At 31.6% G+C, this 16841-nt stretch overlaps 1 protein-coding gene across 1 annotated transcript in view; it reads right to left on the bottom strand.

Moving 5' to 3' along the window:
• Nucleotides 1-2282: 2282 nt before the first annotated feature.
• Nucleotides 2283-16841, bottom strand: part of LOC107440233 (kinesin-like protein KIF26B) — a 31070-nt gene continuing 16511 nt past the window's right edge. The window contains exons 5-6 of the mRNA XM_043045619.2: nucleotides 8018-11318; nucleotides 2283-2769 (exon numbers count right to left, since the gene is read on the bottom strand). Of these exons, the coding sequence (XP_042901553.2) occupies nucleotides 2573-2769; nucleotides 8018-11318 (3498 nt within the window). The 3' untranslated portion in view covers nucleotides 2283-2572. The remainder of the gene's footprint in view (nucleotides 2770-8017; nucleotides 11319-16841) is intronic.

The following is a 16841-nucleotide window of genomic DNA, read 5'->3' as shown; positions in this document are numbered from 1 at the left end:
ATTTTTCTCTCCAAATTCTTGATTGGGCTTTGTATAAGCATCTGTTTTTTTCTTTTTTTCGCGAAGCTAAAGTATGAGTGTGTAAAATACGAATACAACATAAATTTCTGTGTATAATCTTATTATTAGTTAGCAAATTTTGTTAAATCCATTTAGGATGATGTTTAATTTTTACAATAATAATCTCTGTCTGACTGTGTTAAAGTTGCAGACAAATCTGATTTTTCGAAGAGCTTAAAATTTCCCTAGAACACAGCTTTTTTTTTTTGGTTTGGAATTTTCACTGGAGATTTTGTTTTTTTTAAAAGTTGCGATAACTTATTCAAAATATTTTTAGAAAATAAAATTTGTTTATTGTTAAAATTTTTTGATAATAACTTTTTCTTTAACAAAGAAATTTTTTTTAATTTTATTTTGCACAATTCTTGAATAACTAGCATTTATGTTAAAAATAATAGAAATCAAAATCCATTGAAATAGTAATAATCTATAAAAATAAATGCAAGGTTCCAGTCCATAATTGTAACATCATTTTTAAACAGACATAAGTTATTAAAAAAGGTGTTAAAATAAGCTTTAAAAATGTATGTTATAATATTTCCTTATGCCTTATCTGTTCAAAAACTAAACATTTAACTTAGGAACGCAATTAACAATAGTTAGGAAGTGAAGTAGTCATTAGTAGCAGGCAAGGACATTCTCAAATTGTTTGAAATAAATGTTTATTTATCATCCATAAATCACAACCTTTCTTGTTTTGCTTGCTGTAAACTGTTTTATACAGTTTTAAACTGGATGCTGTTGAAAATTCAGTTATATTGATTCCATGAAATATGGAATCAATATAACTGAACTTCCTTATGGAACAATCTTTCTAAAAATTTTGTAGCATTTTTTTTTTTTAAATTCAACCAAAAATTTTCTCAAGGCTCATCTCAAGAATCTCATTTGTACAAACATATGGGTGATCGGTTAACGAACATAATCCGTTCCAAGACTATGTTCGCTATCCGAATTGTTCGTTAACTGATCATCGATTTACCATAGACTTCTATGTGAAATCGATTAATTCGTTCTGGAGACCCTAAAAATTAAATTTTAAAAAATGTATAATTTCTTAATAAGTTTTTTAAAAAATTATACATACATATAGTCTTGCATATTAATCAATCCTTTTCATTTTATGCTTATGGGGCGGTCCAATGTCGATTGCTTTTCTCTCTTTTTCAGGATTTTCCGGAAGTAACTAATAGCATTGTCGTTGTAAAGATCCCCAAACCTACTGACATCAGCTTGGTTTGGGTGCCATTCTAAGACCATTGCTCTGACATCCTCCCACTTTTTCAAAATATCTTTAATGGCAGATGTCGGCATTGGTCCTCTTTCATCATTAGTACATCAAGAGTAGGAGACACATTTCGCTGTGTTTCTTGGTGTTCTTCATTCAAAATTTCTTGGAGTTCTTCTGTCGTTAGTTCATCTTCTTTAAACATTTCTCCTTTCAGTGATCTTATTTCGTATGCAAAATGATCACAAATGTTTAATATAAATTTTTTTCAGGCCGAGAAGTGTTCGTTAGAATTCGTTTTGTTCATTAACCGAATATGTTTTCGTTGTCCGAACACAAAAAATCTTTCTTGAAATTGTTCGTTATCCGAACACAAAAATCTTTTGTGAAAGTGTTCGTTAACCGATCAGTTCGTTAACCGATCACCCACTGTATTTTGTACCTCATTATAAACCCTTCCTACTCACTCCCATCAACGGGGTGAAGTTTCCTCCCTCCTATGCTTCTCACCCGTGTTATTTCCACTCTAGAATGTTTAAAAGTAACACGTCAAAAATATTGAAACTATCTATTTTTGATGCTTGGAATCATGTTAATTTCACAATCTATACACCAGATGGCAGTACCAGACTAATTGTAATGTGTAGTTTATTTTAAATTAGATGTTAGCACTTATTATTATTTCAAGCTTAAAAATAATCTAAAATTAAAATGAATACATAGATTATACATACACTTAGTTTTATATAATTTTTTTGAATAAAAAAAAAGCAATTTTATGGCCATTTTTTTCTTCAAAAATATAACGACATAAAGGGATTAGGATGAGAGAATTTTTATCAAAAAATACAACTTTCACGACGTTGACTAACTTTCATATTTTATTTTGAATTGATTTTCATTACCGTTACTTTAAAAGTAAAAGTTTTTTTTTTAAACATTTCACTTTTCGACCCTCTGTTTTGTCTGTTTTTAAATTAATACTACCACAGTCTTAATATTAAATATTTTAAATTTATTGTTATTACAAATCAATAAACAAATCAGCTTCTCACTCATCAAGTTCCATAATACAAAATTGATTTCTTCATTTTACTTATAAACAGTCATTCTTACATTGCTTATTTATCATAAATGTTCCATATATAGTTTTCAACACATTTATTTACTTCTCTTTAAATCTGATAATGTCCGATTTCAAAAGTAGATAACTATGTTTTCTGGAGCGGAGAATGGTAAAAATTGGCACTAATGGTGAATTTATTTTGCTTAAAAAGAAGTTCTTCAGTAAAAGTCCAGCAATCGGCAGCAGAGCAGACTCGTACATCCTACTTCTTCGTCAGATCTATGCGCATTTCGATCTCCCCTTCTGTGGGATCTACTGTTGGACACTGGCTGTTGATTGATGGCTGAGGAATTAGAACGACCCAAAGGTGAGGCAGGACTTCGAGCAGGGGCAGATGAACTTCTTTTGCTGGACCCTGAAATTAAATGACATAAATTTGATCAAAATTAGTTTTTCACGTGTCTATCAAATACGCAGAGCTCATCTAAAGTTCCATTTCTCGTTTTAAAACAGAAAAAACTAAGCAGATCATCGAAGTCAAGCATCACTGGCTGTGGTCGGTGGGCGTGTGGTATGACCACATAAGGCCTGGTTTCTTAGGACAGGACGCCGTCAGCTGGAAATCAGCGCTAACCTCTGATTGGTCCATTTGTGAGTTTGATAGTATACGTCATCGAGTTCAAGATGATCGTTCCATGACGTACACTATCGTCATCGAAACCAGGCCTTTAGATTAGTCTGCGTAGGGACTGAGGGTGTGCGTTCGGTATTGGTCACCGTTAAACTGTTCTAACGTAAAGTGCTCGACTTCGCGTGCAGGTCGTCGGGCTACCATGGCGAGGGTGCCATCCCCTCTGCAGAGGATCAAAATTGTGATGGCATGTCTTCGGATTATACTCAGGGGTGTTTCCCAGACCGTCGCCAACAGCCCATTGTGCCGCTCTAGTGCGACGTAAATGAACAACAACATCTTATTTGCTTGTGTTGAATTTATGGTGTTTGTCAAAAAAATAACACTCTCGTGCAATTTGAAAATTTGGCTCGTTATTACATTGTTTTAAACACTTCAATTTAAGTGGAATTAAAAAAAAAAGAAAATAAGAGCAGTTATAATTTCTCTACATAGAAAATTACGTTACGATTAAAATTACGAAATATTTAAGGTGAGAAGAATATTTTGAAGCAGGATATCTATATTTTACAATTTGCCGAACGTTGGAATTATGCCTGAGTATAAACTAAGCAACCGCACATTTTTTAAAGCTGTATTTCGTAGGCTCTGTTGTCCCATGAAATGATGCTTTTTTGCTTATAATATGCTATTTTCACAAATCTGTCAGTTTGCAAAAGTTACTCATGACAGTTAGGTCAAGTTTGTCCCATCTTTAATCAGCGTCCGCTACTCTGAAAATGGCGCAGTTTTGGAAAAATGAAAAGCGTTTGTTGTCTGATATTTTAATATTTAAAACTTACTATGCTGCATTATGTTCGCTCCTAAAAAAATTGCAAAAAATGAGAATAAGGCATCGATTTTGACACTTTTAATCTAGGGGGAAAATGTCACCAAATAGGTGATTTTTAAAAAAGTTTAATAACTTTTGAAATATTTAAAATATTAGTCTGCTCTAAAGCTCAATTATTTCCTCACAGCAAGATGGCATATATTGTTTAAAATTAAAGGTTTGCTTCAATTCTAAGGCACTTAAACCATGACTTTTGTATTTTCAATAGCGAAAGAGCTTTGAAGAACCATATTAACAGCTACAACTAACTATTACCAAACGGAAAAGTTTATGAAGGTTAAACATTTTATAATTTTTTTTATCTGTGCAAACATATATATTAGGAACCATTTCGAGTAGCATTTGTTCCAAAACTTATAAGTAAACAGTTTTATTAAAAAATAATTAAAATTATTTTTAAAGATTTGTAGTGCAATCAACTTTTTTTTTAAAATTAAATTTAATTGAAAGTATATTTTAATTATGTTCATTTTTGAATATTTTCATTTGAAACTTGGTATATTAGATATGTTTATAATGCATAGCTGGAGCACCGAAAAGAAGTTTTATGGTATTAAATTTAAAAAATAAATAAACATTTTAAAGGTCTACTGTTTTCTTAAATGAACAAATGACATTCCGGGGCTTGTGTGAACTTGCCATTTACTGATTTTTCTGTGATAGCACGGGTTAATTATCAACAATTTATTCATTATGGCATTTATTTACTAATTTTAGATTAACTTTCTAAAGTATTTGATTAATTTAGTAAAATATTTAATTAATTTATAAAATTAGATTAATTTTGTAAATCGACAATGCAACGATTAATTATTGTAAAGTACTTAAAAATGGTTTATTTTGTTAAGCATTTAGTCTATCTAAATTTTTTTTTCTATTTTATTTATTATATTCGATTAGTTTTTGAATAGTGGAAATTTAGGTAAAAACTATTGCTTTAGCACATTTTGATATTTTAAAAAAAATTTTTTTTTAAGCTGATAGTGTTGATCAGAAAAAAAAAAAAATAATGGTAAAACTCTTGACTACTTATAGAATTTTACTATTTTCAATAGTAGTTGTAAAATGTGTATTTCCGTAATTCTATTAATGCTTTTGCCACTCAATCGCTATTTAATATTGATTCATCAAGCGACTTAATAAAATAAAAATCATTAGTTTTAATTAATAAAATAATGTTATTTTCGTATTGAGTAAATTAAAAAATTTTTTTTTACTGAAGTAACTAGTCCTTAAAACATTTTTTTTTTTATTTACAAAATTGGAATATAGTAGTTCAATTATTAAGTATAAATTATTATTTATTGCGTTCTAATGTAACTAAAATAAAATTATTTACTCAAAACTCTATTTTTGTATTAAAATTAGTTCCATTTTTATAGGTCGTATTAAATTAAATAAATAATTAATATTATGACTTGTCCATATTTAATGCCATGTCAACGGCTAATGTAGACAAAGGCAATTTATATATATATATANACGTTTGGACTACTAAAGGATATTTATGGTAACCCGTGCTGAGGCCTGCTCTTATCTAGGAGGTGTTGAGCGGGGGTGCTATCCCCTCTGCAGAGGATCAAAATTGTGATGGCATATCTTCGGATCATCCTCAGGGATGTTTCCTAGACTGTCGCCAATAGCCCATTGTGCAGCTTTAGTGCAACGTAAATGAACTACAAAAATCCAAAAAATGTTCAATTAATTGAAGGCATTGGGGCATTATAGTGATAAGCCACATTTTTTCCAAAGGTTACATTTTTATGTCGATATCAAAACATATTTACTTTAATATTGTTTCCAGATAGACACTTTTATCAGTCTTCAGAATAAATAAGAACACAATATACCGAAATATCTTATTTGCCTGTGTTAAACTTGTGGTGTTAGTCAACAAATAACACTCGTGCAATTTGAGAATTGGGCTTGTTATTATATTGTCTTAAACACTTCAATTCAAGTAGGATTAAGAAAAAAAAGGAAAGTAAATGAAAGCAATTATAATTTTTTCTACATAGAAATTTTTTTGATCGCTACCATTGAATTTACGAAATATTTAAGGTAAGAAGAATATTTTGAAGCAGGATATCTATATTTTACAATTTGCGGAACGTAGGAATTATGTCTGAGTATAAACTAAGCAACCGCACATTTTTTAAAGCTGTATTTCGTAGGCTCTGTCGTCCCATGAAATGATGCTTTTTTGCTTATAATAGATATGCTATATTCACAACTCCGTCAGTTTGCAAAAGTTACTCATGACATTTAGGTCAAGTTTGTCCCATCTTTAACCGGCGTCCTCTACTCTGAAAATGGCGCAGTTTTGGAAAAATGAAAAACGTTTGTTGTCTGATATTTTAATACTTAAAACTTACTATGCTGCATAATGTTCGCTCATAAAAAATTGCAAAAAATGAGAATAAGGTATCGATTTTGACACTTTTAATCTAGGGGAAAAATGTCACCAAATTGGTGATTTTTAGAAAAGTTTAATAACTTTTGAAATATTTAAACTATTTGTCTGCTCTAAAGCTCAATTATTTCTTCACGGCATGGCATATATTGTTTAAAATTAGAGCTTTGCTTCAATTCTAAGGCACTTAAACCATGGCTTTTGTATTTTCAATAGCGAAAGAGCTTTGAAGAACCATATTAACAGCTACAACTAACTATTACCAAAAGGAAAAGTTTATGAAAGTTAAATATTTTATAATTTTTTTTAACTATGCAAACATATATATTTGGAACCATTTCGAGTAGCATTTGTTCCAAAACTTATAAGTAAACAGTTTTATTAGAAAATAATTAAAATTATTTTTAAAGATTTGTAGTGCAAGCAACTTTTTTTAAAAATTAAATGTAATTAAAAGTATATTTTAATTATCTTCATATTTGAATATTTTCATTTGAAACTTGGTATATTAGTTATGCTCGTAATGCATAGCTGGAGCACCAAAAATGAGTTTTCTAGTATTAAAATTAAAAAAAAAAACAAAAAAAAAAACATTTTAAAGTTACTACTGTTTTCTTAAATGAAAAATGGCATTCCGGGACTTGTGTGGACTTGCCATTTACTAACTTTTCTGTGATAGCACGGGTTAATTACCAACAATTTATTCATTATGGTATTTATTTACTAATTTTAGATTAGCTTTCGAAAATATTTAATTAATTTTGTAATATATTTAATCAATTTATAAAATTAGATTAATTTTGTAAAGCATTTAATTAAATTGACAATGCAACGATTAATTATTGTAAAGTACTTAAAAATTGTTTATTTTGTTAAGCATTTAGTCTATCAAAATTTTTTTCTATATTTTATTTATTATATTCGATTTGTTTTTGAATAAAATAAAATTTAGGAAAAAAACTAATGCTTTAACTCATTTTTAGTTCTTTTTTTTCTTTTTAGCTGATAGTGTTGGCTACTTATAGAATTTTACAATTTTCTATAGCAGTTGTAAAATGTGTACTTCCGTAATTCTATTAATGCTTCTGCCACTCAGTCGCTATTTAATATAGATTCATCAAGCGACTTAATAAAATAAAAATCATTAGTTTTAATTAATAAAATAATGCTTTTTTCTTATTGAGTAAATTAAAAAAAATATTTTTCTATTGAAGTAACTAGTCTTTAAAACATTTTTTAAAAAGTTTTTTTTCTCACAAAATTTGAATATAGTTCAATTATTAAGTAAAAATTAATATTTATTGCGTTCTAATGTAACTAAAATAAAATTAGTTAAAATTATTTACTCACAACTGTATTTCTGTATTAAAATTTTTTCCATTTTTACAGGTAGTATTAAATTAAATAAATAATTAATATTATGACTTGTTCATATTTAATCCCATGTCAGCGGCTAATGTAGACAAAGGCAATTAAAAAAAAAAAAAAAAANTTTTTTAAAAAAAAAAAAAAAAAAAAAAAAAAAAAAAAACATTTTATGTACCATTTAAAATGAAGTTTTCCAAGTCCAAGTTATGTTAAAAATTAGTTATGTTCAAAATAATGATAGTAAGTTCTTTTTAGCAATATTATTATTCCTCACTCTTATTGGCACAAATAATTCGTCTGTTTAAGCACCCCAGTTTCAAAAACGACCCTTAATGATTCGAATTAAAACTCATAATTACCTGTAGATTTTCTTCTTCCCCTTCGCCCTCTTTCGCCTTTGTCGAAAGAATCCTCATTTCCTGATTCTTGGCTAGATGAAAGAGGAGTACCTTCACTGTCTCTGAGCATGCTTTCATAACCACTGCTGGTCCCTGAAAACTGTTGCGTTTTAGTTCCTTTCAGAAGCAATTCTTTTGCCTCCCGTGGCTCACTGCTATTCACACTACTTTCACTACCATGACCACTACTCGTCCTTTGATGATGGTGGTGGTGATGATGATGATGACTAACATGAACTTGTGGTACTTTATGATAGGGAGACGCTAGGGCACCTGACACACTCGCATGTCGAGAATTATGGTAATGGTCACTATCTGTAAAGTCAGTGATAGCAGTATCTCCGCTATCTACACATGTGCTTGGAGAACTGGTACTTCTGCAGAGGCTTTTATTTTTTTGAGATTTTCTACTGTCCGTTGCATTCTGCTTTTGTTTAACGTGAGACTTGTTTTTAGATGACACTGTTTTGTCTTTACCTTTCATAGTTGAACAACACGTAGTGGTAACACCAGATGTACTACTATCAGTTGGACTTGACCTGGGAGGTAATTTGGAATTGCTTATTGTCTTTGAAGTTTTGCTGCCACCATTGGGAATGTTACCATTTCCAACGTGGCATTTATTTGAAGTCCTTAAGGAAGAATTAGGATTGACACCAGATCTGTGCGCCATTTTGGACGAGTTCGAGGACATTGAAGTATCTTTACTCCATAAGGAAATAGAGGATGATTGAGTAGATGCTGGTTCCGAATATATATTATTACCTTCGCAATTTTTTACCTTTCCCCTGTGTCTGGTTTTTGAGTTACTGCTGGGAGATTGGCCCACAGTTAATTGGGAAATATCTACATTTTTATTAATTGAAGTTTTGGAAGATTTTATTTCGTTGCGCCTTGAAGTATCGATAGAATCCATGGATTTTTTCGAATCTTTTCTATCAGTGTGTTTTTTATCAAGCTCAGTGGATGATTCTGAAATTTTTTGATTTTTATTTTGAATGATATTTTCGGAAGAGCTGTGCCTAGATGATTCTTTAGGCAAACTAGTGGTCGATAAATGTTTATTAATGTGCGTGGTTGAGTTTGAATCTTTCAGTGAACTAGTGGAAGATTTTATATCAATGCACTTGCTTTCCATAGTTGAGATTTCTGGCGCAGTTTTAAAACTAGAAAAATCCATTTCTTTATAGTTAGAATGTCCTAATATCATACTTTCAGATCTCTGCGTTTCCATTTTGTTTAACAAATACAGTTTCTCTTGTTCATAACTCAAAGGAGGCACGATTTGAGTAGGTTTCAAGGAGGAATATTGTTCTAAGAAGGGTGGCATTTTTTGTATTTTTCTGAAGTAAGCTTCTAATTTCAATCCATTCATTGGTTTAATGTTTAATTTGAAATCATATTTATCTATATCTAAATCAGCTGGTTCACTTTGGGTACTTATCACCTCTGCAGCAGATAAATCTTCCATACTAGAATCTCTACTATCAGTTAAAATTTCTGGTAATGTGTATCGAGAACCTGAGGAAGGTAATTTACCAATAGGACATGTTTTAAATATTGATTCGATTTTTGTTTGACTTCGGTGCCTCGTTAGTGGCTGAATTAGATCTCTCAACCTAGCTATTCTTTCTAGTTTCTCGTTCATAGTTCTATTTGTTTCAGATGATAAGTCATCTGCAGTTCTACGTTGCTGGTGTTGCTCTTTGATTTTTTGGAACATATTGCCATACAAGAGACGCCAGGTTAGTTGATTACGATCTCTTAAGCTTTCACCGGTATCAGGAACGCTAATGTTGTCCAAATCTACGCTAACAGAACGAGAATCTGTGAATGAGGATGGAAGGTTTAAGCCCTCTTCACTTAATATTCGAAGTGGATGCTCGCGGTTACTTTGATCAACTTCTGGTAAAGGATTTTCAGATGATTTCCGTCTTTGTTGCATCCAATACTCTGCTAATATGTCTTCTTCAGTAACCTGAAGACATGAATCTACCATAGGCACTGATTCATCAGTTTCGTATACTTCGATGGTGTCTGTATAATCATCAGATATATCAAAGGTATTTGCAGATGCTGATGTACACAAAGATTGATTTTGTATACCATTTTGTGAAATGTTTAAAATATGCAAATCTGAATCGTAGCCACTTGCTTCTGCGTTTTCCTCGTTATCAGTTTCATCGACATCAGCCGAGTTGCTGGCACTATCTGCCTCGTCATCTACGACTTCCATTTCACACGAAGCGTTGTCAGCGCAATCATCTTTCTCATCCTTGCGGACTTCATCTGAATGTTTTTCTTTACAAACGTTTTTACCTTCTTTCGATATTTTTCCGTATAAGCCATCTGTCTGGTTCTTAGTGGTTTCACTACTGGAATTATTTTTATCGGCAGAGTCCTTAGGATAATCTATCCAAACTTCATCTTTCTTCTTTTTCGGTGATCCCTGAAGTTGTCGAGAATGCTCCTCAATCCATCTTTGTATCATGTCTTGCTTATGGTGGTCCATAAAACCATACATATTTGGTGGGCCATCAACCCATTGTTCCTTTTGCAATTGATGGAGTGTTTTAGAGTCGAATTTAGGTTTCGTAAAACGCGGGCCATCTATCCAAGTTTCATCACTTTGTTTTTTCGAATTTTTACAAGGGGATTGGTTCTTTACTGCTGATGCAAGCAATTCAGCATCTGTCATTTGATCTTGTTTTGCTTGAGATGTCCGATGTTTAGCTTTTTTCTGAACATGCACGGGGCTATTTTGAGCGGACTTATTATCCGCTCCTAAAGTCTGTGTACTAGCTGGTTGATGCCGCTGTAGGGAAGATGAATTTTTAGAGCTTAATAGATTTTTATCAGATTTATTAGTTTTTCCTGAGCTTGCATGATGGCCCTCATTTTGAAGATTGGATGACTTGTCTTCTGTTTTACGCTGTTCTTCTGAAGATGGCCCTGATTTGCTAATGGAATTGTGCCTTTTTCTCTCTAAGGTCGAACTCTTTTCGTTAGAATGTGCTTTGCTCTGAGTTTGTTTTAGTTTAGGAACTATTGGTAAAGATGACGGAGGGCCTTCATTGTCCGTGAATTCTTGACCACCATGTGAAAGGTGACCCACATAGATTACTGTGTCACACGACTGTTCACTGCTGGACGTATAATCTGGGTCGCTGCTACCCGACTTAATGTTTTCATCCGCATGCATGCGGACATAAGGACGGACACAAACTCCTTTTTCATCAGTTTCTATTCCTATGTTTGCGTACTGAAATAGAAAAGGAAAAATAGTTTTATTGAAATGTATTTGTATCATATAATATTGAATTATCAGTTTGCGGGTGGGAAGAAATCGTTTTGCATAAAAATATGCAATTATTGAATGATTAGTATTGTTATAATTAAAACTAAAAGCAGAAATATTTATTAAATCGTTCGATGAAAAATTGGTTTTAAATTATCAAAAAATGACAGCTAAATTGAAAAGTAATTTATTTCTTAGCTAGAATAGTACTATAATTTTCTATTATTTATTATTATTTTTTTAATTTATTTTTTTTAAAGTAAATAAGAGTTCCATGATTCTGATGGCCTGGTTAAGGCCCGGTTTCTTAGCACAGGACGCCGTCAGCTGGAAATCAGCGCTAACCTCTGATTGGTCCATTTGTAAGTTTGATAGTATACGTCATCGATCGCTCATCTTGAACTACAATTGCCGTCCAACTCAACTGCAGTTGGATAACAACGTGACGTTAACCACAGAAGCAATGGCGGACAACATCCAACAGCACATTGAAATCAGCCAAGATTTTGATTTTGACATTAAACATAGCTTCTTCATTAAACATAGCACTCTTCATTTAGCTCAGCTATAATGTGTTTTTTCTTGGACAAAGTCATTATTTGTTCTCTAAAACACTGGTCGACAATAACAAAATCAATACAAATTCAAAATAAATATTTGTTTACGTTATTAACGCATGCGCAATGAGAGATAATGTCTGCGTTGGACCGACTGCTCACGCTGAGCTAACAAAAAAGTATTTTTTTGGCGTCAGCTCTACGTCAACTTTCCGCTGATGCCCAGATAAGGCGCTAGTTCTAAGAAACCAGGCCTTGAGCTAGCAAAACAGTATTTTGCTGGCGTCAGCGGGACGTTGACGTCCCGCTGACGCCCAGATAAGGCGCTTGTCCTAAGAAACCAGACCTTTAGTAATCGTTTCCTTTAGTTTTCAGTTTTTTGTATTTGCGCCATAATGCAGTTTACCTATAGTACATGATACCTATGCCCATAGTTTACCTATAGTTTGATTTTGGCGTGCATCCTACACTTCTTGCTGTCCTATTAAATTATTACATATTTAAAATTTTATTTATCTCCAAAGCTTAATGACTCAAGCGAACAGAGATGTTCAATTTTATAAAATCAGCATTGTTCTTTGCTGTGCAGAGTAAACATATGACTGGAACAGTAAAAAGTCTTGTTAAATCAGAGTTGACACATATGACAGCGACGGGTTAAACTTTATATAAAGTAACGAAGAATAAAAGTCAATTTTGTTGAAGATAAATGACCAGTTGGATTATTAATAATTGTATACATTAGATTTTTAAAAATCTTACTTCTTGAACTTAATTTTTTTTAAAGCTCCATGTTTGACTTAGATGTCAATATTATTATTTAATAAAATTAATATTTTACCATAATTTTTCATTGAATGCTTCTATTAAGTTATAATACTTACATTTTGTATTCTAATGTAATCTTGTAAGAGAAATTCTTGACAAAGTCTACGTTTTTAGTTTCAACTGTATGAGATTAAATTATTAAATTCTATTTGAAAATGGTTGTAAATTTCGATAGATTTTAAAATTTTTACTCGAAGAGTAAAGATTACTCTACTCAAAAGGGGTAAAAATTATTTTGCTTTATAAGAGTAAAATTATTTATATAAGTGATAGAATTCAACGAAGCAAAAAATACATTTTATAGAAATGGTATATGTTTTTGTAGCCAATTAGTTCATAATATGATTATAACTGAAATTAAATAATGCACGTTACGCTGGTTCTAAAACTGAGTTAAACACATATAAATATTGAAATTAATACTTTCGTTCTTTGGATGAATCGCTGGGGGAAAAAATATGTTCCTGCCTTTTTTACGATTTGGGCAAAGAAGAAATGCCGTCATCTACGCATGAACATATGTACTTATTAATCAAAGATTTAATAAATTTTTAAATATTACGAACAATTTTAACACATTCCGCCATGTTTTTAAGATATATACTTCGCCTTCTGCTGAATTTCTTCTTGTTCTCTGAGGTAAAATCGAAACATTTTCTACAATTCCTTTATCGAAAACAAGAAATTCATTTTTTCTCTGTCAAATAATAGGAATCGTTCAGAATACACTGTTTCTTTCAAATGACTGTATTTATGAATGCCGATTATTGAACTATCAGAAACCATTTTATAACCATCACAAACCTAAAGTTAATCTTTTCTGATTTCGTTGTTGCGCATAGAAACTATTTAATTCCTCAACTGAAACACATTGTGTGCGTTTATAAGATACATAAACATCTTATGATGGTGTCGCAGTTTTCCAGTATTGGCAATAAATTTTTATTGACTGGAAAATCACATGGCAGGATCCAGTTTTCCCACATTAATTTTCATATGAGTTTGGTTGTCATCAGCATAAAATTGATATAAGTCATGAGGTTATCGTTTTCCTATGAATATTTTTGTTTTCCTAATTTAACGTTTAAAATTACCTGCACTGTTATTATTACGTTTTTGATTTTGTTTGATTTCTAAATTAAGAGTTTAGGAGGATTGCCTTTTTTTATTATTATTAGAATATTGCAATTCTACGTTACATTTTAAGATAAAGTTATTTAAATCGCTGTTTGATCTTATTAACCGTTTTACAATTATTATTTTTTGGTGCAAATAACATTAGTATGCTATTATAAATTACGGTTAAAGAGAGAATCGTTAAATGATTTAGAACCTTAACTTTCAGATTCATGCACAAAGTGATAAATGCAAAAATTGTTTTTAAAATACATTCGTGTGTTTGGTAAGCAAAAATATTAAATTGGATTTGTAACATACTTTTAGTTTTAAATGCTATTTGAAAAAATGATTTATGTTCACTTATAGATCTTAATAGTACAGAGTTATTCATAATTCCCTTCGCCTGTAAACGCCATTTTTCTTTACTACAACTGGCTTCAGTGATACATGCTACCGCCATCTACTGGCAACTGCTTAAATTAAAACTTGAATACTTTCGGAATAATTTCATATGCTCTTTTTTGCTATATTCGTCTTCGTTTTTTTACTATAGCGCTTCGAAACCCCGGAGGGAATTGTGAATAACCCTGTATAATAAGGGAAATACGAGGGTTGTAAATTAAATAGTGGCAATTTAACCTTGAAACTCACAAAAGGGCGCGCATGCGTAAATAGGGTATGGGAGCTGTGAGGTGGCGCTGTTGTCGATGTGTAGAGTGCAAAAAACAGTCGATTTGCTTAGAAGGGTAGTTGTTGTGTGGCGTTAAAGTGAGGAGTTTCGTTTCCATCGCTCTAAAGCATGTTTTCAAAAGGTGATCAGCGGTCGTGGCTTACAATCGAGGTTGCCCGTGGCAAAAATGCAACAGAATGCTATCGAGGATTAGTGGAAGCCTTTGGAGCAAATGCTTTACCATATAGGACAGTAGCACGATGGATTCAAGCATCTCGTCTTTTTTCGTCATTAAGCCTTTTCACAACATGCTTTAGAGCGATGGAAACGAAACTCCTCACTTTAACGCCACACAACAACTACCCTTCTAAGCTAATCGACTTTTTTTTGCACTCTACACATCGACAACAGCCCCACCTCACAGTTCCCATATCTAATTTGCGCATGCCCGTCCTTCTGTGAGTTTAAAGGTTAAGTTGCCACTATTTAATTTACAACCCTCGTATTTGAACGTGGGAAGTGGAGGCACAAGTGTTCGTTTTAGTACATAGATTTTCAGCTGAATAATTTAAACTGTTACATGCCAAGAAACAGCAATTATTGCCAAGCAATCATCGGGGTTGATGAGCTTCGGCGAATAGTGGGCTTCGTCCCCTAGTATAAGATGTAGTTAAACCAAGTTCGTTTCCCGAAATGCTATTAAGCTTTCTATTTAAATTAAAATATCACATCAATTTCATGAATCTTAAATTTCTACTGCTATGATTAGTAAGCAAAAATATAACTGTCACGTATTTAATTTAAATTTCAGATTCTTCTTTTTATTTATTTACGTACAATCCTTTACATAATATTATGGTGAGATTTAATTCTAATATATATTTTACCCTTAATAAATATGTTAATATAAATAAACTACTTTTAAATGAAAAACGTATGGGGGGTTCTTTAGAAGATCTGTGCAAAACTGTGGAATTATTGCAATGGGCACATCGATTACACAGCATTGTAAAAGATAAATAATCTTTCATTTTGATGGAAATATTTTACAAAAAATGCATCCGAAGTATGCGTATAACTATGCTGTTAAATTTATGGAGTCCTTACGTCAATTTCACTGCACTACAAGAGATTAGCAACCAAGTATATTTGAGGGAAAAATTTTACAGAAAATATATCGAAGCATTAGATTTTTTTATGGAGGAAATAAAAATGTATCATGTAAGTAAAATATTTCTTGCACATTAAAAATTCCAACAGCATTTTTAATTTTCTTTGCGAACATAAAATTTTTATTCTTCCTTATTAAACTTAATTCCTTATAACCATTTAATTTATGATAAAGAACTCAATTTGGAATGTTTAATATCGCACTATCATTCCTTCGATAGGAAATCCAAGACGGACGCATTAACTTTTATTACAATTCGATACCCGTTACGTATCCTGATTTTAAACTGCCTAATGGAAAGGATACGACGATACTAACACTTTTCCCTCACTCATACCAATTACGAAGATGGCAGACTTTACCTTGAATAAATTACCCCAAACTCGAGTCATTTCCTTGAAGTTGGCGTTAATTAAATAGAGTCGAATATTACTTTCTGATGATCTATGGACAACTCAAAATGTAGTAGTTGCTTTCGGGGTGAGATAAACGAAGAATATTTTATGCATAGTGCAGATAGCCGTTTGTTTTAATCAGTAAGATGGTGGGATTTTGGCTGGTTTTGGCGAGCTGCCGGTGTTAGAACAAATTCGACAGTCCTTGAGTCTATATACATCATCATTACGATCAATGGAATTGGTGGAAATTCGTTATTCGACTCGGGACATTAAATCGAGAGTAAATATAAAAGAGATGGATGACTTTGGCGAATTAGTGGTGACCTGTGATGAAAATGAATGCCGCACTTTCAAGTTGGCGATGGGAAATGGTGAGGTCGTTGTTATTGGATTTGTAAAAGTGCTTGAAGACATTGAAGAATTTTACCTTAAGTGCACTTTTTGCGAAGAATTGCTCCTATCTATTTTTAACTTTATTGTTTTGTTTTTTTTGTTTTTAGTAAGGGAAGTGTTTCTCCGAATATTTCGTACCGAATTCAATCTTTTTAGAATACGGAGTTTTTTTTTTTTTTTTNTTTTTGTAAAATATTTTCTATTTTATTCATTTTTCGGAATTGCTTTCCTATTTATTATTTTAATATCTTTCTCTGCAAAATTAAAACAAGTATTCAACATCAGCAATTTTTCTTTAAATTTGAAGGTCCATTTAGACGTTTTATATATATATATATATATATATATATA

The sequence above is a fragment of the Parasteatoda tepidariorum genome, chromosome 3 (assembly GCF_043381705.1).
Source record: "Parasteatoda tepidariorum isolate YZ-2023 chromosome 3, CAS_Ptep_4.0, whole genome shotgun sequence".
In the NCBI taxonomy this organism is placed as follows: domain Eukaryota; kingdom Metazoa; phylum Arthropoda; class Arachnida; order Araneae; family Theridiidae; genus Parasteatoda; species Parasteatoda tepidariorum.
Note: the sequence above shows the minus strand (reverse complement) of the source record. Positions and strands in the feature narration are given on the sequence as shown.